The sequence below is a fragment of the Doryrhamphus excisus genome, linkage group LG12 (genome assembly GCF_037039965.1).
Source record: "Doryrhamphus excisus strain RoL-2023G ecotype Guam linkage group LG12, RoL_Dexc_Guam_v1.1, whole genome shotgun sequence".
NCBI classification, from domain to species: Eukaryota; Metazoa; Chordata; class Actinopteri; order Syngnathiformes; family Syngnathidae; genus Doryrhamphus; species Doryrhamphus excisus.
In genome coordinates this window covers 3,023,584-3,050,820 of record NC_136368.1, presented here as the reverse complement: position 1 = coordinate 3,050,820, position 27,237 = coordinate 3,023,584, and the positions used below count along the sequence as shown (strand labels likewise).

The window sequence follows — 27,237 nt, the reverse complement described above, 5'->3', positions numbered from 1 at the left end:
TTGATCTCACGCTGAGGGAAACAAAAATACAAGAACCTGGGAGATCCTTCACTTTTAACGGTGCTAATAATTGCTGCAGAACAATATTTTCATATGTGATTTGGGTATTTTTTAATTTCTTTCTACAGCAGGGTATCTCCTAAAACATCTCGCACAATAAACAGTATTTTTATGTCGTACTTGTGGCGTTACACTTTCCTCCATTCCAAAACAAAAGTGGAGGCATCACTCGATTGAACGAGAGACGACAAAAGACGGGACAGGAGGTCACTAAAAGACGCCACAGTTGTTGGTAACATTTCAAGATCAGAAATAACTGTGCAAGATTTTTTTTTTTTTTTTATATCTCAATTCTCATATCCTAAAAATCAGATCCGCCACCCAAAGATGATGTTAAATAACAGAAATCAAACATCAGTATAAAAAGATCTGGAACCGGCTGTACCAAAGAATCCAAAATAAGCAATAATCCAAGTGTAGTGGCAGCATTTGAAAAAAAAAGCGGCTCTAGAATTCTTACCATATCGGGCACTGAACGGTTTCAGTCCTCGATGGGGCAGCTTCAGCCGCATTGGCGGTCGTTGTCACGAGTTGTCTCGGCTCAGCGCTGCGACCAAGCCAAAGATCGACAAGGAGGGGCTCAGCTTTACTGTACATTGTGTTTGAATGACGTGGGTTTCTATTCTTCTCAAAAGGCTCAAAAGACTTCTCATGGATGCTTCTGTTTTCCAGCCTGGCATTCATCTGGTGCAGCCTCCCCTTTAAAAGGTTTGGGAATTTTAAGTTGGCAGATATTGTGGATGGCCTGTGAGGAATGTCAGAAAGCAGAAAGACGGAGCTGCATGCTGGATGAGCATCCAAATAAAAGACTGGTCTCAGTCGCTGTCGGAGCTGGAACTGGAGCTCGAGTGATTCCTCTTGCCGGCGTTCTTGCCTTTAACTTCTGATCTTTTTCTGTCTTTGGAGGTGCTTTTGGATCTTCTCCGTTTGGAGTCTGGGCTCTTGCGGCGCTTGCGGCGATCGTCTCTGTCAGAGCTGCTGCTGCTGGTGCTGCTTCGTCGCCGCCTCTGGCTGTCCTTACGAGGCGTGGCGTGGTCCTTGCTGCGCCCTCGCCTGTCGCTCTTGCTTCTGGAGCGCCTGCTCGATCTCTTGCTTCTGTCAGGACTTTTCCCACGCTCCCGACTTCTGGTTCTCCGCCTTCTGTCTTCCTTGTCGTCTTCGTCGTGGCGTCTGTGTGGGCTCCTGCTGCGTTCCCTGCCCCGCTCTCGCTCCTGGTCTCGTTTTTCCTCTTTATCCTTGGAGGCAGCGCGTCCGCCCTTATCTTGATTTCTGCTTCTTGATCTGCGCTCGTGCTTGGAATTTCGGTCTTTGCTTTGTGATTTGGTCCTCGTTTTCTCACCATTGCTTGTTTTGGAATCTGCTTTCTGCTTATCGGACTCTCTCTCTTTGTTTTTATCCTTGCTGTGATCAGATTCAGACTCCTTTTCTTTCCTAGTCGCACTTCGGTCTTTACTCCTCGAGCGATCTTTCCTATCACTACTTTTATGCTTGTGACTCTTCTCTTTGCTTTTTGACCTCCTCTTTTCTCTGCTTTTTGACCTCCTACTTTTGTCTCTGCTTTTACTGCGGCTTTTAGATTTGGCCCTTTTCTTGTCCTTCTGCTTGCTTTGTTTCTCACTCTTTTCCACAGAGTCGTCCTTGCTTTTGGATCTCCCAGATCGAGCTTTCTTGTCCTTTTTGCCCTCGTCGGCCTGTTCCTGCTTGGTCGCAGAGGTCCGTCGTTCTCTCCTCTGAGTGTTAGCAGCCTCGTCCTTGTCGTCACTCATGTCACCTCTGGAAAAGAAAAGGACGTGAGTGATTGAGGCAACTTGGCAAGGTTCACTTTGGTTTCTTGAGGGACATTTAGGAATTGCAGAACAGCGGCATGAACAGAGGGAGCCCTTTGGTCAGCCTCGGTATCTAGCAAATCTAATACCAATGCATTGAGCAAGCGTCACACTGCGGCTGAGTGAGTTGTGGCGCCTTTCGAAGCATCATCACACTTACACAAAGAAGACAATGAGGTTCCCTTTTGTCGTGCAGTCTGATACCGAAACCCTTTTTTACCTGTCTCCCTTAATCCAACGCTCCCCCGTGACTGCCCTCATCCTCTGGCGCTGCAGCTCTAGACGCCAGTGGGGAGGAGTTTCGCTACGCCGAAAACGATCTCTGGATCTTGAACGAGAACGTGAAGGAGTTCTGTATCTCTGGAGAGGTGGAGAAACAGATTCAAGGATCATATGTGTACTGTTGGACAGGAGGAGAATTAATTAAACATTTTGCACATTTGCACTCACCCTGGGGCCCCTGCCTTTTATCTTCCTGCCGGAGCGCGTCATGACCAGTCTTCTGTTATAAGTTGACTGAGAATTGTTTCTCACACCAGAGCTGAGAGGAGGGAAAGAAGGTGTGAGTATGATGACACAATAGCCACACGCTTTTTACACAGAACCCATAAAAATCAAGAAAATTTCACAGAAATTTTGTGTCAGCGCAAATATCAAAAAGTTGCTTTCAACTGAGGTCGTCAAATGATTCCAAATTGTAATCAATTTAATCCGTTTTCACCACGCTATTGTTGCGATGTTCCGAGCATGCGTGAACGCACCTTGCTGTAGTCTTGTGACAATGGGGAAGTTCAGTCGTTCAGAGGAGGAGATACATACAGTACACTATATGGTATGTTCAGGTTAGAATTCAGTTATAAAAGAGATGTGCATGTGTTAATGACACTAAGTATTGTACTGCCCTAACTTTTTTGCATTTGATTCTATAGCTGAGAATAGGAACCTGGGGAAAATTAAATAAAAAAAGGAAGACTCAGGTCCGGATAGTTTGGTTGCCAGTATTACGGCATTTCGGTGTGAAAGGGGGATATAGCAAACCAAAGCAAATAAAATGAGAAAGTTCAATGTAGTACCATTCTGAACTAAAATATTTCCTTGTAAGAAAGACCGACCTGTCTCTTGGTCGTTCTTCTTTATTGCGCTGGTCTTTCTCAGGCTCTTTTTCCTTCTCGACGATCAGCGGGCTTCTCCTCATGAGGAATCGATTCTCAGGGACTGGAGGTATTTCTTCAGGGCGCACGGTAGATGTGACCACCTCTTCCTGTTCTTTCTCTTCAACGCTCTCAGGCTCTGGCCTGTAAAAACACGGCGTCTCAGATAAGTATACCATACAGTGTTTTCCAATACGTTCATTTGTGTGTACTAACGCATCTGTTCCAACTGCATAGTGGAGGAAGGTTCTCTTCCCATTTCATGTGGAAGTTTTTGGCTTTTTTGTCATTCTTTCCCACTCCGTTTGAAACACTTAACTACTGACTACATAAATTGGAGAGACTAACTAGATAGCTTGTTATGCTAGCGGCAGCTTTCTTTGTTACTTACTCTGTTCTTTGTCCATTTCTGCTCAACCATTAAAGATAACTTCCGTTAACACATTATTAAAGCGTCAACTTTGACAGACCGACGTTTTCTGGTGGAAATCCACTTATCGTGGTTGAGTCCGGAACACTTAACCTCAATAAATGAGGGATTACTGTACAATCTAAGTTAATAATACAAGTACAAATCAATTACTTCTTCTTGTCCTTCTTCTTCTGCTTCTTCTTTTGCTTCTTGGCCTTCTTCTTCTGCTTCTTAGACTCTTTGTCGGATTCTTCTGAATCTGAGGAGGATTCCGAGGTGCTGTCAGAGTCACTGGAACTACCGCTGGAACCTGACGAGGCCTTCTCTTTCTTTTTGTCGTGTTTCTTTGCTGGAATAATACAACAGTTGGTTAATATCTTAATAGCAGTACAGTAGCGGGGGAGATAAATACTGAAATTCACTTGAACCTTTTGATTTCGGGACAAGTTCACCACAGTTCAAGACCTTGACTTCTGCATAGGGTCTGCTATTCGGATCGGTTTTCTGGTTCTCCATGGTTTGCACAACCTCTTGACCAGAAATCACATGCCCAAAAACCACATGAACCCTGACAGAAATAAAAACATAGCAGCGTTTGAATGCAACACTTGTGTGAAGTTTGAATTGTGCAGACTATGACAACTCAACACCACTTACCCATCTAGATGAGGAGTTGGTTTTGTTGTTCTGAGAAGAAGCAGAGTAACAAACAAAACAATAAACATACATCAGCTTCAAAAGCAAGTATTTCATTCATCAATTCAGTATGAGATCCAAAACCAATGAATGCCTACATGAAAAACTGTGATCCATTGGTGTCCTTTCCCCTGTTAGCCATAGACAACAGGTACTCCTTGTTGTGTTTCACAGCAAAGCTTTCATCTGGAAGTTAAAAGGGAAAAAACTTGTCCAGCTGTCTTGGAGACAATGTTGACTTGTTAAACAACAGCCAGCAGCATCTTTACCTTCAAAAAATCCCCCATAGATGGATTCACCTCCTCTTCCGTTACCTGAAATATGCAGAATGCATATATGCTTAGGATTCACTTAATTTGTACCGACACCTGAGAACAATGAAAGACTAATGAAGAAAAAGACTCGCCTTCACTGAAGTCCCCTCCTTGAATCATAAAGTCTTTGACAATCCGATGGAAGAGACATCCTTTGTAATGGAGAGGTTTCTGAGTTCCTTTCCCGATGCCTTTCTCACCTGGACGCAAAGACACTTTTTATGTACGTTTAGTGGGAATAAGATGTTACTTTTTTACCGGAATGTTAATTTTACCTGTGCAAAGGCATCGGAAGTTCTCACATGTTTTGGGGCAGACGTCTGAAAACAGCTCGACGACAATGCGGCCAACTGCGAGGCGAGAAATATTATTTTATAGCTAACAAACACATGCCTATTTGACGGTGGGAATAAAATAAAACAAATGTTGTTCTTACCTAGTACATTTCCAATGCCGATGTCAAGGAAGCACCGAGAACGTTGGATTTTGACCCCCATGATCACAAAAACTGACAAAACCCCTGATGGAGCAAAGGCACTTGACTCAGTCACACAGGTAGAAATGTCCACATAAGGTACTGCTTTTTAAGAAAGCCAGCCAAAGCAAAGATGTAAACATTACCTAACCTCCGTGTATTCATTTGCAAGACGTACAAAAAGTGGGCATTGAATATTATAGATCTGTGTTTAAGCCATTATTCAGTCTCCTATTTGGAGCTGTATGAACGTAACATCGTCGTACCCCCCCCCCCCCCCCCCCCCCCAACTGAAAAGCTAACGTTAGCCTAGCAAGCCTGTAAAGTCGAATAGTGCTGATGTAAGCATAACGTGCGACTAAATTGTTAAATAGTTAGAAACCACACATGGCTCAAGTTACATTTCACAATGATCCCCGCCGATATCAGCCTGTTCTCATCAGGCCTGCATGTTAGCATTAGCCTGCTTAGCCAGACAACATGGATGGATTCTACGGCCACTCGCTGATCACCCCAACTTCTATGTTTTATGCCCGTAATGCACAGGGTCAAAAGCGTGTAAACGTATCTTCGTATCACCTTAAAAAGCAAGAATATCACTCCATGCAGCAGCTGTTTCTTTCAAAAAGGCACGGCTTTCATTCAACCTCCACAGTTCGCCTTTTTTATGAAGATGGCGCGGTATGAACGTCAGTGTAGTTTGTGTATCGTGCGACAGTTTTTCCGTATTTCCGGCAGATGACTACTGCTTTACGGCACTCCTGCCTCACGTTTCGGAGATGTTCGACATTTAACTTCACTGAACTTTGGAGTCATTATTATTTAGAGACATGTGTAATGATGTGGCAATCTTTTGACTTCAAATGTGTGTTTTTTAACTTAATTATTTACCGCAGTCAAGTTGCTCGGAAGCCAAAAAAGAAACTTGGCGCTCCACGGAACGTCATTTAGTGACGTCACGTACACAGGAAATGGCACACGGGACGCCGCATGCTAGGTGGGTTTGACTTTCAAATGATGAATTCATTGTATGCTTTCCGGCATGGTTTGATATTAACCATGTGAGTATATACAGTTTGCCAATTTCTTGCTAAAAGTTAAGATATCAGGTTAAGTTTGAGGTTGTTTGATATCGTAAGTAATTGTTTTTACTACCACGTGACACCTCGTTACCAAATAAGTGTGTGTTGGTCTACTGTTTCCCTCGTTCGCTCACAAATATACAGTATAATTTATGTTTTATGTATCAATTAATTGATATACTCGTATACATGTGTCTCTTCATCCAGGAACATCATCTCTCCTCAGACAGTATTGTGTGGGTGTCAACCTACACATCACTGTGGCATGACAACCACAATGCCGTCAAGTCAAAGGTAATATTGGGCCGAAATGATGTTTCGGCTGCGCGGTGTGGGTTCCTGCTTTCAGAGGCTCATTCACAAGGTCCCCATGAACCGAGACCGGGTTCTGGAGCAGTTGCAGGTCTGCTCTGCTGAGGACCATGTGTTTGATGTGGTGGGGAAGAACAAGGCCAAGCTCACTGTGGACCATGTGAACAAAGCTGTGAACATGCTGTGGCGCTTCCAGAAAGACAAACCAGAGTTGCTGAGAACGGTTGATTTTATCAAGACTCACCCGCAGTTCCTGACGCTTCGGGTTCTGGCAGAGAACAAAATAGCACTCATGGATGATTTTATGTTGGTGGACTTGCTGTATAGTTTCCTCAGGTATGTGAATTGTAGTATCGGTGTGAAGGTAAGATGGCAAAGACAAGAGGAGGCATCTTCACATTGTCGTTTACTGTTTTTCAGGCTGAATGTGGACCATCACGACTCTCTGGTTCAGCAGTTAGTTTCGGAGGCTTGGCTAAGATTAGACAAGTGCGACTTCACACTCTTTTTGTTTATTTGAGCTCCACATCAATCTCTACATTAATCTTGGAACATTTATGCGCATTTGCAGACTTCCACTGACATCCTTATCCAAGTTTGCGATCTGTCTCAACGATCTGCGCCTTCACCACAGTCCTCTGATGGGACAAATCGCCAATATTGTGGATCGGAAGTTGTCATCCATTGACGATGCCAGGTTGGTAAAAGAACAGAAGCTATTACACCAACACAATCTGATAAGATCTGATCGAGAAGTTTGATTTTGAAGCACAGTAATCCCTTGTTTACCACCTTTACCACCATTTTTAACATTATTGGAGCTCTCCAGACATTACATAACACCCCTATGGTCACCTGTACACTCCTATTATCCAATATAATGGATATAATAAGAGACAATACGACTGGGGGGGTGGACAGGAAGTGTCTTCAGGGGTTCAGAGTTGAGTTTATTCAAAGCTTCAATACAAGGCTGTTATTCCGGCCGTGTGGTACTCGTGTGCCTCATCTAACGTTAGAATACTACATATTAGGGCTGGACTATATGGACCAAAACTCATATCTTGAAATATTTACATTAGGTCTGTCTATCTTTCAATATTTCATCGCTATTAATTTTTTCTATATTTAACACAGAATTAATCGCATTTAATCTGATACAGAAATACGTTTAAGTAGGGGAAATCGCTTTGTGGTTAATGATTGGACAACGATAACTACAACAAATTGTTGGGATATCAATTTGGGAAAATGGGCCATTATTTAAAGAGAATATATAGTCGGCAAGCATATTTTTGATAATTATTTTTTCTTTATTATAAGTATATTAGCTCTTAATCTCTCCCACAATGGTTCACCAACAGCAAAATATGAGGTAGTGGGATGTCTCACACTGACACAAACGTTTTTTTTTATTGATTAGTGTCAGCTTAATCACATGTACAAATGAAAATACCCAAAACACATTTTATCCATAGCCATAAAACATTTAGTCAAAATGTATCTGTTATTGGTCCCATATTGGCCTTGAGAAGCAGAAAGGTATAAGTTTGGGGGAAAAAAGTACATCTCCACTACATATCATCACTTCTTTGAATGCCATTTGTTTTTATTTTACTTAATTTCTTTATTTAGGTATTTTCAAGCTTGAAATTTAGGCAAAAAATGCTTAACTTCTGCTTAAATATGCAGAATTTTGGACTTATTCATTTGTATGAATACATGAAACAACATGATGTAGTAATTAGTTTTTTAAAAACTGTGAAGTTCAATGTGTAGAGTGGAGTAGGATTACTTGTGTATTCATCTTACCTTGTGGTGTATTTTTTTCCCCTTCCAGGATCCTCACTACATTTCTAATTAGTGTGACATCCCTGGTGTCTCCTCGTCTTCGAGACGCCCTCATTCGCAGGGCAGACCACCTCTTGGACAAAATGGATCCATCCAGCGTCAACAACGCTCGTAGAGTGGTGCAGTTCCTGCGTAACATTAAATGCATCCACAGGCCCATGCTGGAGAAGTGCAACCAGATCCTTCTGTGCAACGTTCCCAGAATGGATGCGGAGAACATCTGCATGCTAATAGGCCTGTATCAGTCCCTGCAGTTTCACAACTTTGACTTCAAGCTGGCTGTTAAACAACGTCTGGCGGAATTGATTGACTCCAGCATCGACACGCACTCTTTTACCAAACTCTTTGTCAGTCTGGCGCCCGTGGCCAGTCCGGAGACGAGAGATGGGTTAGCGTCACTACACATGGTTGAAATTCTAAATTCACGTCAGTCACGTTTGATTCCTCCTCAGGTTGGAGAGCACAGCCCACATGCTAGGTGAAGAGTTTGACGCTCAGCAGGTGATGGCTATCGCTGAAACGCTGGAAGAGATTGGGAGCAGGAACCTGAGTTTGATGAACAAGTGAGTTCATATCGTGTTGCCGCTAGATAAATCCACTTTCTTTTTGTTTTGTAAAGTTAGTGCTGTGTGTGTAGTTATTTTTGTGTAGCTGTATGGGCGGCCAGAAACCAGTGAGACTGACCGACTTTGGTGTTCACATCGTCAACATCAGAGAGTGACACAGCTGTTTCTGTCTTGGACTCGAACAGCTGCTTGCTACTTGTTGACGTCCAACATCACAGAGCGCTTCTATTGACACGCGACAACTTTTCAGCACTGAACATTGCGTTTCATAACATCTAAATTATTAATTTTACAATTTAAACTTGTAAATCAGGGGTCTCAAACTTAATTTACTTGGGGGTCAGTGGAGCTAGGGTCTGGGCGAGACTGGGCCGCATCAGGTTTTCCAAAAAAAAAAAAAAAAACCGCATTTATTAAAAACAGAAAAATGAATAAACTTTGCTTTGGTTTCGATCTTCTACAAGAAAAGCTCTGATAAATATAATAATAATAATAATAAAACCTTAAGAAACCACATATAGTTGGTGGGTAGACAAATTATTTTTTTCAGATTAAAATTACCAAAGCATTATTAGAGCCCTGTAGACATGACAAAACACGACTATAGTCACATTTATACTCTTTTTATTTACAACATATTGCGCAACTGCAGGGTCTTGAGACACATGCCAACTCGCAAACTAGAGAGCTAGTGACCTAAACGGTAGCCTCCAAGTTATTTCCTTTAAACTTAAATAGCCAAAAACATACCACTTCCACACGGATAGGGAGGATAACTATTAACAGTTATTTAACCTTTAACATGAACATTAATCAAACGTAATAATTTTTTCTGGGTACATGATACCATACAGCATCCATATCAAACTTGCGCGGGCCGCACTAACATTAAACATTCAGGGGGCCTCAAACTAGTGTCCTGCGGGCCACATTTGGCCCGCAGGCCGCGTGTTTGAGACCCCTGTTCTAAAAATGTTTTTGACTTTCTAAGATTTTAATTTCTTACTTGTTGTGTGGTACCATACAGGAGGTTAAGACTGATTTGTAAAGTGTCTTCAAAAAAAGAATGGAAGCTGTTGTACCTGCAAACATGGTCATAATCCATATTTCTACTAATTGCACTTCTTGTCCAGGCGCCTCTTACTTTTCCAGATGCTTGAGTATAAGTGTTCTTTTCCAGGATTGCATCAGGAATCCAAAGGAACCTCGACATTTACAACCCGGTGGAGGTCACCAGAGTCACACGGGCCCTTTTCATGTTGCATTACCAGAATCCAGAACTCTTCACCAAACTAAGAAACCTGTTAGTCGGGTAAGATAAAGTCGGTGTTTATCCGTCATCCGATTATAAAAGTGATGATTTCATTCACTTTGACTTTGCAGCTTTTTAGAGCGCAGCTTCTTCCCCAGCGAGGTGACCATGCTGACCCGTGTTCTCTCCATGTTCCCTTCCCCGCACCTGGAGGAGGCCGTGATCTCACGGCTCAACGCGGTGGTGTCCCAATGTACTTTCAATGACCTCAACGCCATTTCCTTTGCTCTGGGGAAGTGGGTACGCAACGACCCCTCGTACCGCCACAGCACTCCCAGCAGGTACGTGCGTCTGCTGCAGACCCTCAGCCGCTGCGGCCGCAGCAGGCTGCAGACCACCGAGCGACTGGACGTGCTGCTGGAGGAGCTCAGGTACGTTTCGGGGGAGTGGTTTGAGGAAATGCTGCTAGAAGAGACCATGGCCACTCTGCAGAGAATGATGGACCAAATCAATTGGACGAACGTGTCGGAGTTGGCCCTCTTTGTAGCAAGGACACATCAGGTCTGCCCTCCCTTGATGGAGCGAATCGCCAGCGTGGCCGTTCAAGACATTCAGAAGGTGATTGCACAGAAGCTTTTTCAAAATGCTTTTTTTTTTTTTTTTTTTTAGAGGTGCTAAACCCAAACATGTATGAGGACCCACATTGGCTTTGGGTGCGGGTCACATAGTAAAAACTAAAGATACAACTCTGTGACTTTAAGGCAACACATGTAAACAGAAGCAGGGGTGCAACGTTGCATAATTAAAATATGTTTAAAATTCTGGTTGGGTTCGGGACTAACATCTATGGTTTTGTTTTTTAGATTCACCCCTCAGCAATGTATTCCATCCTGCTTCCCTTTTCCTTCTTCAACTACGATCCCGAAGAAGCGGACCAGTTGTACGACGTTTGCATACAGCACTTCACTCCTCATATCAGTAAGGGAGTATGCTTCTTTTCTAGCGTACTCTTAAATTTATGCTTTTTTCCCGACTTTTCTTACATATAAATGTAGTTCAACGATGCCAAATGAGGTTTGCACATTTGGAAGTGAGCTCTGAAAGACGTTTGGGATGACTCTGAACGCTCAGTTTCACAGAGTTTTTTTCTTAATGCTGGTTCTCTGTGACATCACAGAATGCTGGGCTTCCTTATATCAGGGGTCTCAAACTCAATTTACTTGGGGGGGGGGGGCACTGGAGCTAGGGTCTGGGTGAGACTGGGCCACATTAGGTTTTCCAAAAAAAAACCCCCCCCAAAAAACACATTTATTAAAAACAAAACAAAAAAAAAACTTTGCTTTGGTTCCGATTTTCTACAAGAAAAGCTCTGATAAAACATTCCACTGTTCTCAAATATCTTACTTTTTATTTTTCTACACAAAATAAGATGAAAAATAAACAAATCAAGAATAAAGAAAATCAATCAATCAGTAATAAATAAATATAATAATAATAAAACACCAAATAATAAAAAATTAAGAAATGACATATAGTTGGTGGGTAGACAAATTATTTTTTTCAGATTAAAATGAACAAAGCATTATTAGAGCCCTGTAGACATGACAAAACACGACTATAGTCACATTTATACTCTTTTTATTTACAACATATTGCGCAACTGCAGGGTCTTGAGACACATGCTAACTCGCAAACTAGAGAGCTAGCGACCTAAACGCTAGCCTTCAAGTTAAATCCCTTAAACTTAATAGCCAAAAACTTACCACTTCCACACGGATAGGGAGGATAACTATTAACAGTTATTTAACCTTTAACATGAACATTAATCAAAGGTAATAATTTTTTCTGGGTACATGATACCATACAGCATCCATATCAAACTTGCGCCGGCCGCACTGACATTAAACTTTCATATCAAGGCGGGGGCCTCAAACTAGTGTCCTGCGGGCCACATTTGGCGCTAAGTAACCTCTTTTCTAAATTATAAAAATTTTAATTCGATTAAAATTTATAAAATTCTAAATCTAAATCAGACTTAGTGCAGATTCTGGAAGATCTAGACAGCTTTTTTGTGATTATTATGTGTAGCTTCTCTACAGGAGTCCACAACTCTATAATGCATTTAAATACTCTCTGTGTGCATGTGTACTTTGCGTGTGTGTGTGTATATGTATGCAGGCTCCTTTGACCCTCATCTACTGGTTCTACTGGCCTACTCTTTGGCGGTGGCGGACTATTTTCCTGAGGAACTCATTCGAGAAATCTTCAACATAGATTTTCTGGGCAAGCTGGACACCGAGTTGGAAAGTACATGCAATGATTCAGAAGCAGTACTCCATAGAGGTACTTGTTGAACACTCCTGATGTTTTGTTTTAAAACTTTTTACAGTGTTGCCCAACACTCTTAACATGCGGACCCGACTGCGACTCATGGAGCTCAACCGTGCCGTGTGTCTAGAGTGTCCCGAATTTCAGGTGCCGTGGTTTCATGACCGCTACTGCCAGCACATGCTGGACAGAGGTACGCAGGGTACGTCTCTTGCACGTGGCGGCGTTTTGATAGCGAGCAAATACTGTATAGTCTGTTTCCAGGGAAGGGTTCCGTCAGTCCCGTCCAGCAACAAATCCATAAAATCCTGGCTGAAGTCCTTGGTGGCATGAACTTTGTTAAAGCGGCAGAGGTCACGCCTTATTTTTACACTTTAGGTAAGTCACGTGGTCACGCGCAGACCTCACGGCTAGGAGACCAGGGTTCAATTCCACCCTCGGCCATGCGTGGGTTTTCTCCGGGTACTCCGGTTTCCTCCCACATTCCAAAAACATGCTAGGTTAATTAGCGACTCCAAATTGTCCATAGGTATGAATGTGAGTGTGAATGGTTGTTTGTCTATATGTGCCCTGTGATTGGCTGGCCACCAGTCCACGGTGTACCCCGCCTCTCGCCCGAAGACAGCTAGGATAGGCTCCAGCACCCCCGCCACACGGGGAGAACATGCAAACTCCACACAGAGATAGCCGAGGGTTAATGGCAGTAACTAATTTATTTAATTACGTAATTAACACATTAGACAAATAGATTTGTGTGCTAGCTTTTAGCTTGATTGGCATAGTCGGTTCATTTGGAGCTCGTAATACAAAGTAGTACAAATATATATAATCATTTATCTATTCATCAAATACATTAAAAACAGCATATTTCATACATAGTTGTTAATGGCGATTAATAATGATTAATTTGTTAATCATTGAAACATTACAATATATTTGTTTTTTTTTCTCCAGATTATGAATGTATTCTGGATAAGCACCTCCAGCCATTGCCGTACAGCAAGCCGGGGATTCTGCAGATCTCGGATAGGGAAAAGATTCACTGGGGTCCAAGCTCACTGGACACCATCAGGAAGGAGCTTCCACCGGGGGCACAGCGGTAGGAACCAACAAAAGGACCTTTTGGCTGTGCTTTTTCTCTAATGGAGCCCCAACTAGAAGCATGTTTCTGTTCGCTATCACACAGTGTTTCTATTGATTTCCTGGACTCCAAGTCCTTCGGCAAAAATTCTCATCATGTGAAAGGCGAGGCGCAGATAAGGAAACGACACCTGGAAATTCTGGGATATCGTGTTGTTCAGGTATGTTTCTATACAGGCCTGCCACAATAACGCATTTTGTGGTCGATAGTTCTGATATTAATTATCCAATAATATTCAATCATTTGGGTGGCACGGTGGTCGAGTGGTTAGGAGACCAGGGTTCAATTCCACCCTCGGCCATCTCTGTGTGGTTTTTGCATGTTCTCCCCCGTGATTGTATCTTTTTCTTGTCTTTCCAGATCCCCCACTTTGAATGGAACTCCATGGAGCTCTCGACCCAGCAGGCTTGGATGGAATACCTCAAGAAGAAAATATTTCTCTCACCTTGAAGGCCTTATTTTTTTTATTTATAGACAAAATAATAAAGGCCGCACATGTCGAATTTCACTGCAATAAAGTGTGCTTTACAGGTGGTCTTCCATTTGCGTCTCATGCTAATGTATGGATGAATTCAAATTTTAATTTTAGTCCATGAACACAACACTTGAGAAGTGGTTGGCATTTTAGAAACATTTAAGTGGAACAAACACGCCAAAAATAATCCAAAAGGTCAAACACTTTTCCACACAACTGTACATTGTAAAACTTTATTAGGTGCTGCATTCAATGTCCGGAAAAACAGAATGCATCCAGTAGTAATATCCAGTATTGATCAAACAATATGCACCGTGCGTATAATCAGGATTAAATACCTGACAAAATATTTTGAGAAAACAGTATTTTCATCGACACATTTATTTGTGAACATTTCATCAATATGTCAATCATATCAACACAATATGATTCCTGTTTTACTGCATATGATTGTTTGAGCAAAATCAAATCAACAGTGAAAAAAGTAGAACAAAGTAACTATAAAATAAAAATACTATGGTAGTAATGGGACAGGAAGTGACCATCAGTTACAGCATTTAGTGATGATAGCATACAGTCAACTACTTGCAGACAACATGTCTTTCTTTTGCACATGAATAAAAAGATGTATTTATTGACCAAGGACACGTGCTAGCAATATGACAACACGGTGACGGCATGGAAGTCAGGCATGTCCAACTAACATGTCCAACAGTACATCAACAGTGTCTCTGCATGTGTCTTTTCAAAGAGGAATTCCAAGAAAATGTTTCACCACAATTTGAGCAACTAAACGGTTTTTCTCCTGTGTGCATTCTCATGTGCGACTTCATGTTTGTCTTTCGATTGAAGTGTTTACCACAGTATGAGCAACTGAACGGTTTTTCTCCTGTGTGTGTCCTCATGTGCGCTTGCATGTGTGTCTTTCGAGTGAAGTGTTGACCGCAGTCCGGGCAATGAAAAGGTCTTTCTCCTGTGTGTATTCTCTTGTGCGATTGCATGGTTGTCCTATGAATGAAACGTTTACCGCAGTCGAGGCAATGAAAAGGTTTTTCTCCTGTGTGCGTTATCATGTGTGACTGCATGTGTATCTTTTGAGTGAATCGTTTACCACAGTCTGAGCAATGAAAAGGTTTTTCTCCAGTGTGCGTTCTCATGTGTTGAGTCAAATTACCCTTACAAGAAAATCTTTTCTCACAAACTGAGCACTTAAATGGTTTACTCGTCGTCTTTTCAGAGCTTTCAGAGTGTTTGTTGCCGGTGTGAGTCGTCTTATCGCAGTCTGTGCCACTGCTCAGAGATTCTTGGTTGTCGGCCCTCTCAGCCTCCTCCGGCCCTAGAAGATGCTCTCCCTCCCGAGTGATGGAGAGTTCTTCCTCTTCTTCTTTAACATAGGGAGGCTGGGCCTCTCCCTCTTTAAGGTGGACGGGCTGTGGCTCCTCCTCTTCCGCTTTAACGTAGGGAGATTGTGGCTCTTCCTCTTTAAAAGGCTGTAGTGCCGTCTGCTCCAAAGTGGATCTCCCACCATGTGGCTGAGGGGGACAGTCTTCATGACGACCAATCAACTGCTGGATGTCTGCAGGACACAAACAGGAATCACAATATTGTGCAAGTCCATTGTGCGCTGTAAAATTAGTATTTGTAGTGGCAGAACCGCCACGATACAAAACGACATGTGACTCTGTGGGGAAGCTTCAGTTGCCTCCGCCTGTCGTCAAAACAGACATTGCCGTAATGTGTATGCGTTAATTACGCAAGAAAAGGTAACAGAATTCATTACATGAATAATTTTTGACAGTCCTAATTTCTTCATATCCCGTATGTCTGTGCTATAACCTCCCTTTGCGCTCTAGCTATCTCGATAAATCTCAAGTTGAGACAAAGTTTCTTCAACAGTGGTGGTGGACCTTCCCTGGACCCCAAGACCGCAGCCACGACTCATCCAAGAGGTCACAAAAGACCCCACAACAACATCCAAACAGTGCAGGCCTCACTCAGTTAAGGTCACGACTCTACCATAAAAGAGATGCTGGGCAAAAACGGCCAAGAGTTCCAAGACCTTCCAGGTCCCGAAAAAGCAAAACAGCCCCAGACCATCACACTACCACCACCATATTTTACTGTTGGTATGATCTTCTTTTACTGACATGCAACGTTACTTTTACGACAGATGTAATGGGACAGAGCTAAATATTCATCTGCCAACATGAAATTAACAGCAATGGAAACGAATATCCGACGTAAAGCTAACTTCACCACGGTGTAGAGTTTGGTAAACACAGGCTTTCTTATTTTAATTGTTCGAACACGTCAAGCAAGTTGTTATAATACAATACATTCATTCATTTTCTACCGCTTTTTCTTCACGAGGGTCGCGGGGGTGCTGGAGCCTATCCCAGCTGTCTTTGGGCGAGAGGCGGGGTACACCCTGGACTGGTCGCCAGCCAATCACAGGGCACATATAGACAAACAACCATTCACACTCACATTCATACCTATGGACAATTAACCTAGCATGTTTTTGGAATGTGGGAGGAAACCGGAGTACCCGGAGAAAACCCACGCATGCACGGGGAGAACATGCAAACTCCACACAGAGATGGCCGAGAGTGGCGTCGAACCCCGGTCTCTCCTAACTGTCAGGTCTGCACGCTAACCACTCAACCGCCGTGCCGCCCTAATACAATACAATACAGTGAAAATATACACACAGTCAAATGTGTCTTGAAATTCAGACATTAATAATGGATTTTTGAAGGGAGCTCACAATAAATGTGTCCATTTTAAAAGATGTACCTTTACAAGGGCCTCTTGGCAGATACCGAGTGGTGGTCCTTGAGGGTTGCCTCATTTCAGCCGCAGCATCCCTGTGTGTATCTTCAAGCTGGATGGATGGATGGAGTACACAGACGAACGTCATTCACTGGCATTGTGTTGTGCAGAGTAGTAATACATTGTGTATACAGTGTGCATGTATACATTTGTTTTTCAACACTTACACAATGAGCACAGTTGGGGATGTTGTTTTGCTGTCAGTGATTGACACATGTACAGACTCGACGTTCCCTGTGTGTGCGGGGCTTTTCCGAGTACCGGTTTCCTCCCACATTCCAAAAACATGCTAGGTTAATTGGGGACTCCTAATTGTCCATATATAAATGTAAGTGAGGCGGGGTACACCCTGGACTCCGCTCCAGCAACCCTTGTGAGGAAAAGCGGTAGAAAATGAATGAATTAATGTGAGTGTGAATGGTTGTTTGTCTATATGTGCCCTGTGATTGGCAGGCCACCAGTCTAGGGTGGACCCCGCCTCTTGCCCAAAGACAGCTGGGATAGGCTGGCATACACACAACAGTCAAGCGTGTGTTTATTGGCTATGAAATTCACATATATTTGAATTTTTCACTCAAATATGGATGAATAAATCTTAATTTGTTTAATATTAAGCCTGTTTAGTTTCATTAACATTGACCACGTAGTTTCTGTCATATTTACTGTCATTTTTCTGTCGTCATTCCAACATTGATAGACTATAGCTAGCATAAAAATGCTGATTCACTTTATGTATTGTGGTATGAGTCAGTACTTTGTCCTCACTCACACCCCGTCTGCATGTTGGGAAGAGAGCCGACGGTTGAAGAACCCTCCGGTAATACACACCCAGTCCCAAATTTTCTTTTGAACCGAGGAATATTAAAACAATCGTCGTCGAAGTGTGTTGAGCACAACACTGACGAATTCGACGGGTGTCCATTTTGTTGCACTTGCCTGGTCCATTTATTGCGGCGAATGGGGTCTTTCGGAAACCTGAATAAGCTTATTCCTTCTTCTCGAGTGTTTGAGCAAAAAGGCTGCCACACAGCAATAAGGCATGGTATCAAAACTGCGTGGAATAACAACAGAAATTCAAAGAGCTAGCATCACAGAACACAAACATAGCGGGGTCGTCCTGTGTGCGTGACGTCACTTCACCATTCTGCTACACAATACCAGGAGATGTCTTCTTCTTCTTCTTCTTCTTCTTCTTCTTCCACGGTTTTATGGCGGTTGGCATCCATTACTTTGGTGCATTAACGCCCCCTTCAGTTCAGCTGCGGTCACAGCCTCACTACTTCCACCCCCCCCAGTCCTTTTAGTGTTATTCCCGCCCACAACAGTTGACTCCTCCCCTCTCCCTTTGTGCAATACATACATACATATATATATATATATATATATATATATATATATACCTCCTTGCTTCACACTACATTACCCATGAAGCCTTGCACACACTTGTTTCCTACCCAAACGGTCTGTTTAATTTACTCCACGCGCAGCCCTCTTGTAGGTACGCCCACTCCCTTGTGATTGCTCACACTCCCAAGCGCTTCAAGAACTTCCGGATACAAAATAAAAGCACGAATAAAGAAAAACATTAAACAGTTTTAGGTGGTGATGGTCTTTCAGGCTTTCATTTTCACTTTTCACATAAAAATATTGAACTGAACTGTGAACGTGTCATGATTATACAATGTGAACTGGACTTTGAACTAGTTCGAGAAAAAAAGTCATAATATGAAAACTAAGAAGAGGACGAATAGTCCCAAACCGGATGCGGAAGTGTTACCTTTGGCAACGTTTCCAAGCTGGGATCTGCTGTTGCCAAGTGCACGTGGACTCTGTGGACTCTGTGGACTCACCCGAACTTGTAAGTTTTTTAAAGTAACTCGAAGCTGACCCGTTTGGAAGCCACACCGTTTTTTAGTCAATAAATAGTTTGTCTGTCCCGAAAGTCCTAATTAATCGCCCCTTCCATATTTGGAGGCGGGCTCGTCCTTTGTTGGGGAAACTCTTTAACTTCAGCTGCTAACAAAATGATGATGGTGGTGGTACGGAAGCAATTTAGCATTGGAACCTCCACAGGAACCACATGTCTGCCTTGTCGGTACTTTCTCATTGCAGGGACTCACTTAGCTAGCGTTTTGTGTCTTCACTGTGTTATTTTAACAATTTGCACTGGCTCTATAGCTGTACCTAGCTAGTACCGTGATTACCTAGCTAACCACAATTCATGCTAACCTAAGTGTAACTTAGCAATCATGCTGTCTTGTAATCATAAAACTTCTTCAAGTGTGAAGTGTGTTCTATAAGTTCTATAATGTGTCCAGCTTTAGGGGCCATCCATAATTTTCAACATTTTCACGAGCGTACAAACCGTACGGGGGTTAAGACATCAACGTACGCTTTTTTGAAAACCAGAAAATGTCGCGCGCGAGAGGTACCAGTCCACGCGATACTTCACGTGGCTCTGCGTGCTTCGCATTCCAACACAACAATCAGACAATGGCCTTTACCTATTTTCGTTCATCAAAAAGAGAATTGCTGCCATTCACCGCTCACCGAGCAATGCGTACGAACAATACATCAATGTTTACTGCTTTGTGCGTTCGGAGGGACACAAGCACATAATAATAATAATAATTATTAGATTATTATAATTATTATTAGAACTATTATGATTATTATAATCATTATATTAATGCTAATTATTATATTAATTATACATAATATTGTTGTTATATTTGCATATTTTACATAATAATAATATAATAATTATTATTTTAATTTTATTGTAATTATTATAATATTTTATTATTTTTTAAATATTTAAATATAAATATAAAATAATAAATAATAATAGCAGATTGCATGACAATTTTACAGATACAATAATACCAGGTGGACTGTTACGTGTAAAATATATAGTCTGCCCCCCCCCCCCCCCGTAAATTTTGTCATATCAATGCGAGTCAAAAAGTTTGCCCACCCCTGGACTAGACTATAGGTGTGATTGTTAAGCCTTTTTCAAAACAGTTGTGGCATCTTTATTGCATACTTCACATTGAGTTGAGTTCAAGGGTTGTGTCCATCATTTCAAAGAAGATTTTATCTCCTCAGGCTTTTTGGAAACCAGGGGTAACTCTTCTGCTCCTTGAGTAATCATGTGCGCATTGTTGTGGAAATTTTTTCTATCATCCTAAGTAGGATAGAGAATGCCTGAAATAAATACATAACTCCGGTAGTTTTTATTACCTTTGCAAAACAAAGGGGTCAGACAACACACAGTATGCATGGCGGTCTGTAGGTGTCTGGCAAAGAGTGGCCTCTTGGCGGGAACTTTTATACTCCATAGCATGCAAATGAATTACATTACAAGAGAAAAGAGACATTCATGCCACCCTCATGTATGGGGGTTAGCATACACACCCATTCTTCTGGCACGGTTTGTCACACCCATGTGAGATAACCTCCTAGGGTCAACCATTTGGTGGGACTTCCTGATGTCCCGTTGTTCCATGAAGGTAAAGCTTTGATCAAAGAATGGCCTCCTCCGACACTGCCCCTAACCCCAGGTTACAGATAGCCTCCTGCTGTGCCACCATCCTTGAAGGAACAGCAGGATGTGCTCGGATGCAAATGTTGAAGCTCTACAAAAGGCCGTAAAGTAATTCACACAATGTGTAACCTATGTTATCCCTGTGAAATATACATTTTCCCATCACAGGCAGTGACTGATTGACCAGAGTCCCAAAATACAGCCAGAGAACACTATTGGATTGGATATGTTCCAATTTCCTGGCTGTATTGGGTCAGTTGGTCATGGACCTATCAACCTTTTTCATTTGGGATTGTACTCTTTTTAGGGTAGGGGGTTGCTCAAAAGAGTACGGTTTGTACGCTCGTGAAAATGTTGAAAATTATGGATGGCCCCTTAAAGGGAACCTATCATGCTTTTTCCATCTTTGACCTATAAAAGTTGTATTATCGTGTCAAATTATGCGAATGTTTCAGATAATGACGTTTGCACGTTTGGAAGTGAGCCCTCGGGATGTTTCTGAACGCTTAGTTTCAGAGGTTTTCTTCTAACACAGGCGGTAACTTCTTTATATGGGCATGCCTGGATACAAGCTGTACAAGCTGTATGTGACCAATCACAGTGGGGTTGGTGGGCCATGGGTGGAATAAACTAAAACAGACAGGAAGCCGGAATAGGAGTAGATTCTGGAAGATCTAGAAAGCTTTCTCTTCGGGGGTTATTGTGTGTAGCTGCTCTATAGGAGTCCACAAGTCAATACAAAGGGCCGAAAATCCGATAATGACATTTGCACGTTTGGAAGTGAGCCCTCGGGATGTTTCTGAACGCTCAGTTTCAGAGGTTTTCTTCTAACACAGGCGGTAACTTCTTTATATGGGCATGCCTGGATACAAGCTGTATGTGACCAATCACAGTGGGGTTGGTGTGCCATCGGTGGCATAAATTAAAACAGACAGAAAGCCGGAATAGGAGTAGATTCTGTAAGATCTAGAAAGCTTTCCGTTCGGGGGTTATTGTGTGTAGCTGCTCTATAGGAGTCCACAAGTCAATACAAAGGGCCGAAAATCTTCTGTATTGAGTAGAAGCAGCCTTTTGAGTTCGTACAGGGACAAGTCTTCTTGGGAATGATGCAACACGTTTTTCACACCGGGACTTGGGTATCCTCTCCCGTTCTGTCAAGTTGGATGGTGAACATAAAGATGGTATTAACCTTGTTTACGCTTTTTTCATTCCTTTTGTGTCTCGCTATTTGCTGTGGTGGCTCGCCACTGCTGAATGGGCGGAAGTAGCACAGCACCAATGTGTTTGTGTCCTTGTGTTGAAGCGAAATTATGTTTTTACACATGCTTCTTCTTCCACGCACGACTTCTAACATAGGAATAAGGAAGTTCTACCTGAAGGCCAATCACCAACAGGACTTGGGCGAATGGATCACTGTTCTCAACAACATTACTGTGAGTCACACACACACACACACACCAAATGCTGACCCGGGATCTCATCTAAAAATCTGGCCCACGCACAAATCAGGGTCACAAACATCTGTATTTATGAACATTCATTTATTCATTTTCATTTCATTTGTGTCCTGCAGACATCCAGCTGCTGATTGGTCGTCAAGAAGAATGCCCCCATCAGCCACAGGGTGGGAGCTCCACTTTGGAGCAGGCAGAGCTACAGTCTTTTAAAGAGGAAGACGCCGAGCCCCAGGCCCTTCACATTAAAGAGGAACAGAAGGAGCCCCAGGCCCTTCACATTAAAGAGGAAGAGGAGGAGCCTGATGCCACCCACATTAAAGAGGAACAGAAGGAGACCCAGGCCCTTCACATTAAAGAGGAAGAGGAGGAGCCTCAGGCCACCCACATTAAAGAGGAAGAGGAGGAGCCTCAGGCCACCCACATTAAAAAGGAAAAGGAGGAGCCAAAGCTCTCCTGTGTTAAAGAAGAAGAGGAAGAACTCTGGATCACTCAGGAGGGAGAGCATCTTCTAGGGCCAGAGGAGGCTGATCTCACCAGGTTGCCACTGACTGGTGTCTCTGTGAAGACAGACGACCATGAAGACAAACCACCTGAGTCCTCACAGCTTCATCATAGTCCAAGTGAGGAGATGAGAGAGGCGGAGCCTTCATGCGGCAGCTCACTGCAACACATGACAACAGAAGCTGATGGAGACCACTGTGGAGGATCACAAGCAGACAACCTCTTAGCTCCACTGTCAGATAGTGACGACACAACGTCACACTCTCCTGAAGATGAAGACGGCGACTACAACCAAGAATCTCTGAGCAGCGATACAGACTGTGAAGGTGATATGACGACTCACACTGGCAACAAACACTCTGAAAGCTCGAAAAAGAAGACCGGCAAACGTATGAACTGCTCCGTTTGTGATAAAAGATTTTCTCGCAACAGTTATTTGGCTCAACACATGAGAATCCACACCGGAGAAAAACCTTTTAGTTGCTCAGACTGTGGTAAATGCTTCACTGTGAAGTCACTTATGCAAAGACACATGAAAACACACACAGGAGAAAAACCTTTTAGTTGCTCAGACTGTGGTAAACGCTTCACTCGAAAGACAACCATGCACTCACACATGAGGACGCACACGGGAGAAAAACCTTTTAGTTGCTCTGACTGCGGTAAATGCTTCACTGTGAAGACACTCATGCAAAGACACATGAGAACACACACAGGAGAAAAACCGTTTAGTTGCTCAGACTGTGGTAAACGCTTCACTCGAAAGACAACCATGCAATCACACATGAGGAGGCACACGAGAGAAAAACCTTTTAGTTGCTCTGACTGTGGTAAATGCTTCACTTTCGAGGGAAAATTGCAGTCGCACATGAGAATACACAAAGCAGAAAGACCATTTCATTGCTCAGACTGTGGTTTAAGCTTCACTCAAAAGACAACCATGCGATCGCACATGATGATACACACAGGAGAAAAACCTTATAGTTGCTCAGACTGTGGTAAACGCTTTAATCGAAAGGCAAACATGGAATTACACATGACAACACACACGGGAGAAAAACCTTTCAGTTGCTCAGATTGTGGTAAACGCTTCAATCGAAAGAAAAACGTGCAATTACACATACAAGCGACACACACAAGCGAAAAACCATTTAGTTGCTCAAATTGTGGCAACACATTTTCTTGGAATTCCTCTTTGAAAAGACACATGCAGAGACACTGTTGATGTACTGTTGGACATGTTAGTTGGACATACCTGACTTCCACGCCGTCACCGTGTTGTCATATTGCTAGCACATGTCCTTGGTCAATAAATACATCTTTTTATTCATGTGCAAAAGAAAGACATGTTGTGTGCAGTAGTTGACTCTATGCTATCATCACTAAATGAAAGGTACCAGAAAGGTATACAAAACTGCGGTGAGACCAGCCATGTTGTTTGGTCAGTGACAGTGCCACTGAGGAAAAGACAGGAAACAGAACTGGAAGTAGCAGAGATGAGGATGCTGAGGTTCTCATTGGGAGTGACCAGGATGGATAGGATCAGGAAGGAGTACATCAGAGAGACATTACATGTTAGCAGCCTTGGAGATAAAGTCAGAGAGGCCAGACTGAGATGGTTGGAACATGTCCAGAGGAGACATAGTGAATATATTGGTAGAAGGATGCTGCCAGGAAGGAGGCGTAGAGGAAGACCAAAGAGGAGGTTTATGGATGTAGTGAAGGAGGACATATGAGGGTAGTTGGTGTGACTCCGACTGTGGATCCCTTACTTCTTTTCCCGCTCCATGGAAGTGTAAAAGGGAATACTTTATTCCATTCCGGACGGCACATTTGTCTTTGTTGTGAGAGTCTGAGCTAACTCTTTTGGGGATGATGGAACATCTAAATGTGCTCCTGAGTCACTTTGGTCCTGGTATGTCTCTTTTGGCTTCCTGCTGCCACGCAAGGACTTCAACAGCAGAGGCTTCTGGGAAGGCGCAGATGGGACGCGTGTGTTCCGCATGGTTCGTTTGTTGACGTGTTCTATTGTGAGACGACACCGCAGCACCTGGACAAAGACCTCCCTGAACTGCTTGGAAGACACGTTGTAGAGGAACGGGTTGAGGACTGAGCTGAGGTAAAAGAAGGTGTCGGCCACCGGATGGAGGGTGACGTAGCTCCAAAAGTAGGCTGTAGTCCAGCGAGATTTGGGCACGGCGGCCATCATGAGACGACGGATCTGATTGGGAAACCAGCACACCATCAAGGACCCCACAATCAGGCCTGAGGAGTTACAAGTACAAGAAGGTTAGGGCCGTTGGATCTCCTGTTTGAAGATCGTTATCGTATGATATCAATTATTCATTCATTTCTTACAGTGGAAAAAGCCACACAGGACCTACCAAGAAATATGATGCTCTGCTTTCTGGCCATCTTGAACCTTGAATGTTCATGCTTGGATGCTGTTTGGGTTCCGCTGACGCCACTGTGTAGACAACCCACAGGTCTCCGCAGAACCAGGATCATGGCCCGACACATGAAGGACACGGATGCCAAAACCACGACATACACGACAAAAGCCACAAAGATGCTAGTACGGTACATGACCCAGCGCTCCCTCAGGTTTGTGCAGAACGTCAGGTTCTGGACGGGCGTATCCGCCCAAGAAGGAATGTGGCCTTGTGTTCCCGTAGCAACCAGCAACGGCAGCGCCACGAGCACGGACGCCAGCCAGACGAAGGCGATGAGAGCCGATGTGCGTGCCCAACCCAGGGCTTTGAAACCAAACGGGTGGCAGATAGCCACGTAGCGCTCGAAACTGAGAGTCGCCACATTCAAAATGGTGGCGTAGCTGCACGCCTCAAATATAAAGTTATAGATCTTACACGCGGCGTTGCCTGATGCTGACGTGAAGGGGAACCATATGGCGCTGTAGAGCTCCACCGGCATCCCGATGACGAGAACCAACAAGTCGGAGCACGCCAGGCTCACCATGTGCGCCGTCACCCTCTTCTGCAGGTACCCGTTTTGATTCAGCACTCGCACTACTCTGATCGTTACAGAATTACCCAGGATTCCCGTCACCAGGATGAGACTGTACAAAACAGTCAAGAAGATTTTGATGGAGTCGTTAGGTTCCAGCTGCGTCCAGTCCTTCTCATCCCCGACCTCCATGTCGTCTTTCATAGCGGCTGAGCGGTGAGCCTGGATTTTCCCCGTATTGATTTCCTCTCTTGGCTTATCAGCGGCTGGGCCAGGTCACCGCGATTACACCCAGGGCCCAAAGGTGGAAATTCCTCCATGATGAGAACACGCACTTCTTCTGACGTCTTGTCAAGTCTCACACGTCTTATATGCCAAGGTGTCCTCACGTGTCCTGACCAAATCTGAGACAGACGTCCTTCTCCCCTCCACAGAGGCGGGCCAGTTAAACATTAAACATGGCAACTCGCAGTGCTAAAATAATCAGATGCAATCTGTAGCAAAAACACCACACGCCAACAAAGGAACTCAAGCTAACACCCATGTATTACCGTCCACAAGGCATGCTGGGTATCCTGTGGTACTCTTTCTTCCCAACATTTGGCCGTGTTTTGTCCTGACTGCAAAATGTGTCATCAGAGAAGTTAACTTGCCGCGGATGTATTCTGTCTTTGTTTTGTCGCACCGTGAGCAAACATGTAGTTCTGTTTGATGCCGCCTATGTATATATACACAATGGGGCGCTGCTTAAAGTGACGCCCACAACCCAGATACCCAGTGGCTTCTGGCAGGGTTGCCAGGTGTTGTTCGTTAATACTTAAACCTTTGCCATTCTCCCCAACTCTCCCCGACTGTAGCGTTAAGAGCAGGGTTGGTCACTCCATGGAGGACAGTGAATGCAACGCAACATTTTTAGTTGCTACAATGCAACATTGATTTAAGTAATGGCATTGTTAATACGTTTGATAGACTGTCATGTAAATCACCATCATTAATGACTAGCCATGAATTCAGCTATTCACCCAGTGAAACTCGTTCAGAGATATACATACACTTTAAATCCTCTCCAATATTCTGTTTATGTACAATAAATCCACACAATTTTAGCACACATGACTGTCTTTGTTTCTGGGGTAGTTAGTATTTATTTATTTAAGTATTTATTTGATTATTTTGAACGGCTGAGTAGCGTGCCTCGAGCATGTTTTCAAAGCATTTGTCTTCATTCTGCTCACCATCATGGCGGCCCAAACCCGCCCAGGGCATAATACGGAAGCGGATGTCGGGTTGGCTATCCATTTGTTTACTCTCCTTGGCCATCTCATTCACCTCTCAGCTAAGTTAACAAACAGTTTTTCTCTCTTTTTGACTGACGTCTCCACCTTTGCCGTTACGTTACCGTTATAGCGTCCGAGCTCACAACAGGCTCTTTGTAATGCGTGTATCAGAACGACAAAGTCAAACAGGAAGTGGATATTCTTATCTCTCACTCAACCCCTACGTCGGAAGTACACGTTGCTGCATTTAAATATGCTCGGAAATCCTAGTCATTAAAATGTTCTGCTATCATTGCTATCATTGAAGATAGAAGAGGCAAACTTGGTGATTTTGTCGCTAGATGTCGACATTTCAACCCTACATATTTCTATACCGTTTATCCTAATTCGGGCCATTAATAAATGAATTAACAAGTAATCAATAAAGATAATGGAGGTGTTTTTACTCACTTTTCGGTCTCTCCTACCGGTTGTTTTTTTCTCGACAGCATTGTAGGCAAATGACTAGCTGATGGCGTCATCTCGCGCCTTCTAGGACAGCCAATAGGAACCTTTCTTACTGAAAAGTAGCTATAAACAGTGTATAGATATAGATTTTCACACCAGGTGTGCTATCTTTATAGCTTGATTTTAACTTTGGAGATGATAATACACAGAAATCTCGGTCTTGTTCATTTCCATGTTTTGCATAAATATGCCAAGCATACAGATTGAAACA

General features: G+C 43.3%; 5 protein-coding genes across 6 annotated transcripts; 2 read left to right on the top strand and 3 right to left on the bottom strand.

Moving 5' to 3' along the window:
• Positions 1–72: 72 nt before the first annotated feature.
• On the bottom strand, positions 73–5,664 carry ppig (peptidylprolyl isomerase G (cyclophilin G)). The gene is made up of 13 exons (XM_058081899.2): positions 5,514–5,664; positions 4,896–4,979; positions 4,735–4,809; positions 4,552–4,659; positions 4,415–4,459; positions 4,244–4,331; positions 4,107–4,136; positions 3,878–4,017; positions 3,621–3,798; positions 2,999–3,181; positions 2,337–2,427; positions 2,107–2,246; positions 73–1,833 (listed from the first exon to the last, which is right to left on the bottom strand). The coding sequence occupies exons 2-13, from the start codon at positions 4,954–4,956 to the stop codon at positions 876–878; spliced, it is 2,097 nt and encodes a 698-aa protein (XP_057937882.2). The 5' UTR covers positions 4,957–4,979; positions 5,514–5,664; the 3' UTR covers positions 73–875.
• A 121-nt stretch (positions 5,665–5,785) lies between these two features.
• Positions 5,786–13,969, top strand: fastkd1 (FAST kinase domains 1). 2 transcript variants are annotated; one of them, XM_058081865.2, is made up of 15 exons: positions 5,787–5,931; positions 6,224–6,664; positions 6,749–6,817; positions 6,900–7,025; positions 8,169–8,567; positions 8,632–8,742; positions 9,926–10,057; positions 10,129–10,615; positions 10,861–10,975; positions 12,176–12,304; positions 12,387–12,518; positions 12,590–12,703; positions 13,280–13,424; positions 13,512–13,626; positions 13,827–13,969. In XM_058081865.2, the coding sequence occupies exons 2-15, from the start codon at positions 6,327–6,329 to the stop codon at positions 13,914–13,916; spliced, it is 2,502 nt and encodes an 833-aa protein (XP_057937848.2). In that variant the 5' UTR covers positions 5,787–5,931; positions 6,224–6,326; the 3' UTR covers positions 13,917–13,969. The 2 variants fall into 2 exon arrangements, with proteins under 2 accessions (XP_078651569.1, XP_057937848.2); XM_078795443.1 differs by lacking the exons at positions 13,512–13,626; positions 13,827–13,969 and having other exon boundaries at positions 5,786–5,931; positions 12,579–12,703.
• A 191-nt stretch (positions 13,970–14,160) lies between these two features.
• Positions 14,161–17,969, bottom strand: LOC144901573 (uncharacterized). Its single transcript, XM_078795445.1, has 3 exons — positions 17,710–17,969; positions 16,738–16,825; positions 14,161–15,517 (listed from the first exon to the last, which is right to left on the bottom strand). Exons 1-3 carry the CDS (start codon positions 17,716–17,718, stop codon positions 14,661–14,663), a joined length of 954 nt encoding a protein of 317 aa, XP_078651571.1. The 5' UTR covers positions 17,719–17,969; the 3' UTR covers positions 14,161–14,660.
• Positions 17,970–22,067: 4,098 nt separating this feature from the next.
• LOC144901572 (uncharacterized) lies at positions 22,068–23,638 on the top strand. Its single transcript, XM_078795444.1, has one exon. The coding sequence runs from the start codon at positions 22,406–22,408 to the stop codon at positions 23,501–23,503; it is 1,098 nt and encodes a 365-aa protein (XP_078651570.1). The 5' UTR covers positions 22,068–22,405; the 3' UTR covers positions 23,504–23,638.
• On the bottom strand, positions 23,300–26,039 carry gpr39 (G protein-coupled receptor 39). The gene is made up of 2 exons (XM_058081967.2): positions 24,663–26,039; positions 23,300–24,543 (listed from the first exon to the last, which is right to left on the bottom strand). Exons 1-2 carry the CDS (start codon positions 25,444–25,446, stop codon positions 24,089–24,091), a joined length of 1,239 nt encoding a protein of 412 aa, XP_057937950.2. The 5' UTR covers positions 25,447–26,039; the 3' UTR covers positions 23,300–24,088.
• Positions 26,040–27,237: the final 1,198 nt, after the last annotated feature.

Excerpts from the sequence above, each read along its gene's own strand:
- ppig (XM_058081899.2), bottom strand. The coding sequence starts at position 4,956 with ATGGGGGTCAAAATCCAACGTTCTCGGTGCTTCCTTGACATCGGCATT. Across the intron at positions 4,137-4,243 it reads AATGGATCACAGTTTTTCAT|AACAACAAAACCAACTCCTC; the intron begins GTAGGCATTCAT and ends GCTTCTTCTCAG. Across the intron at positions 3,799-3,877 it reads ACTTGTCCCGAAATCAAAAG|CAAAGAAACACGACAAAAAG; the intron begins GTTCAAGTGAAT and ends GTATTATTCCAG.
- fastkd1 (XM_058081865.2), top strand. The coding sequence starts at position 6,327 with ATGATGTTTCGGCTGCGCGGTGTGGGTTCCTGCTTTCAGAGGCTCATT. Across the intron at positions 7,026-8,168 it reads TCATCCATTGACGATGCCAG|GATCCTCACTACATTTCTAA; the intron begins GTTGGTAAAAGA and ends TTCCCCTTCCAG. Across the intron at positions 13,425-13,511 it reads CTTCCACCGGGGGCACAGCG|TGTTTCTATTGATTTCCTGG; the intron begins GTAGGAACCAAC and ends GCTATCACACAG.
- LOC144901573 (XM_078795445.1), bottom strand. Across the intron at positions 15,518-16,737 it reads GCCAAGAGGCCCTTGTAAAG|ACATCCAGCAGTTGATTGGT; the intron begins GTACATCTTTTA and ends TGTGTCCTGCAG.
- LOC144901572 (XM_078795444.1), top strand. The coding sequence starts at position 22,406 with ATGAGAGAGGCGGAGCCTTCATGCGGCAGCTCACTGCAACACATGACA.
- gpr39 (XM_058081967.2), bottom strand. The coding sequence starts at position 25,446 with ATGAAAGACGACATGGAGGTCGGGGATGAGAAGGACTGGACGCAGCTG. Across the intron at positions 24,544-24,662 it reads GCAGAGCATCATATTTCTTG|GCCTGATTGTGGGGTCCTTG; the intron begins GTAGGTCCTGTG and ends GTAACTCCTCAG.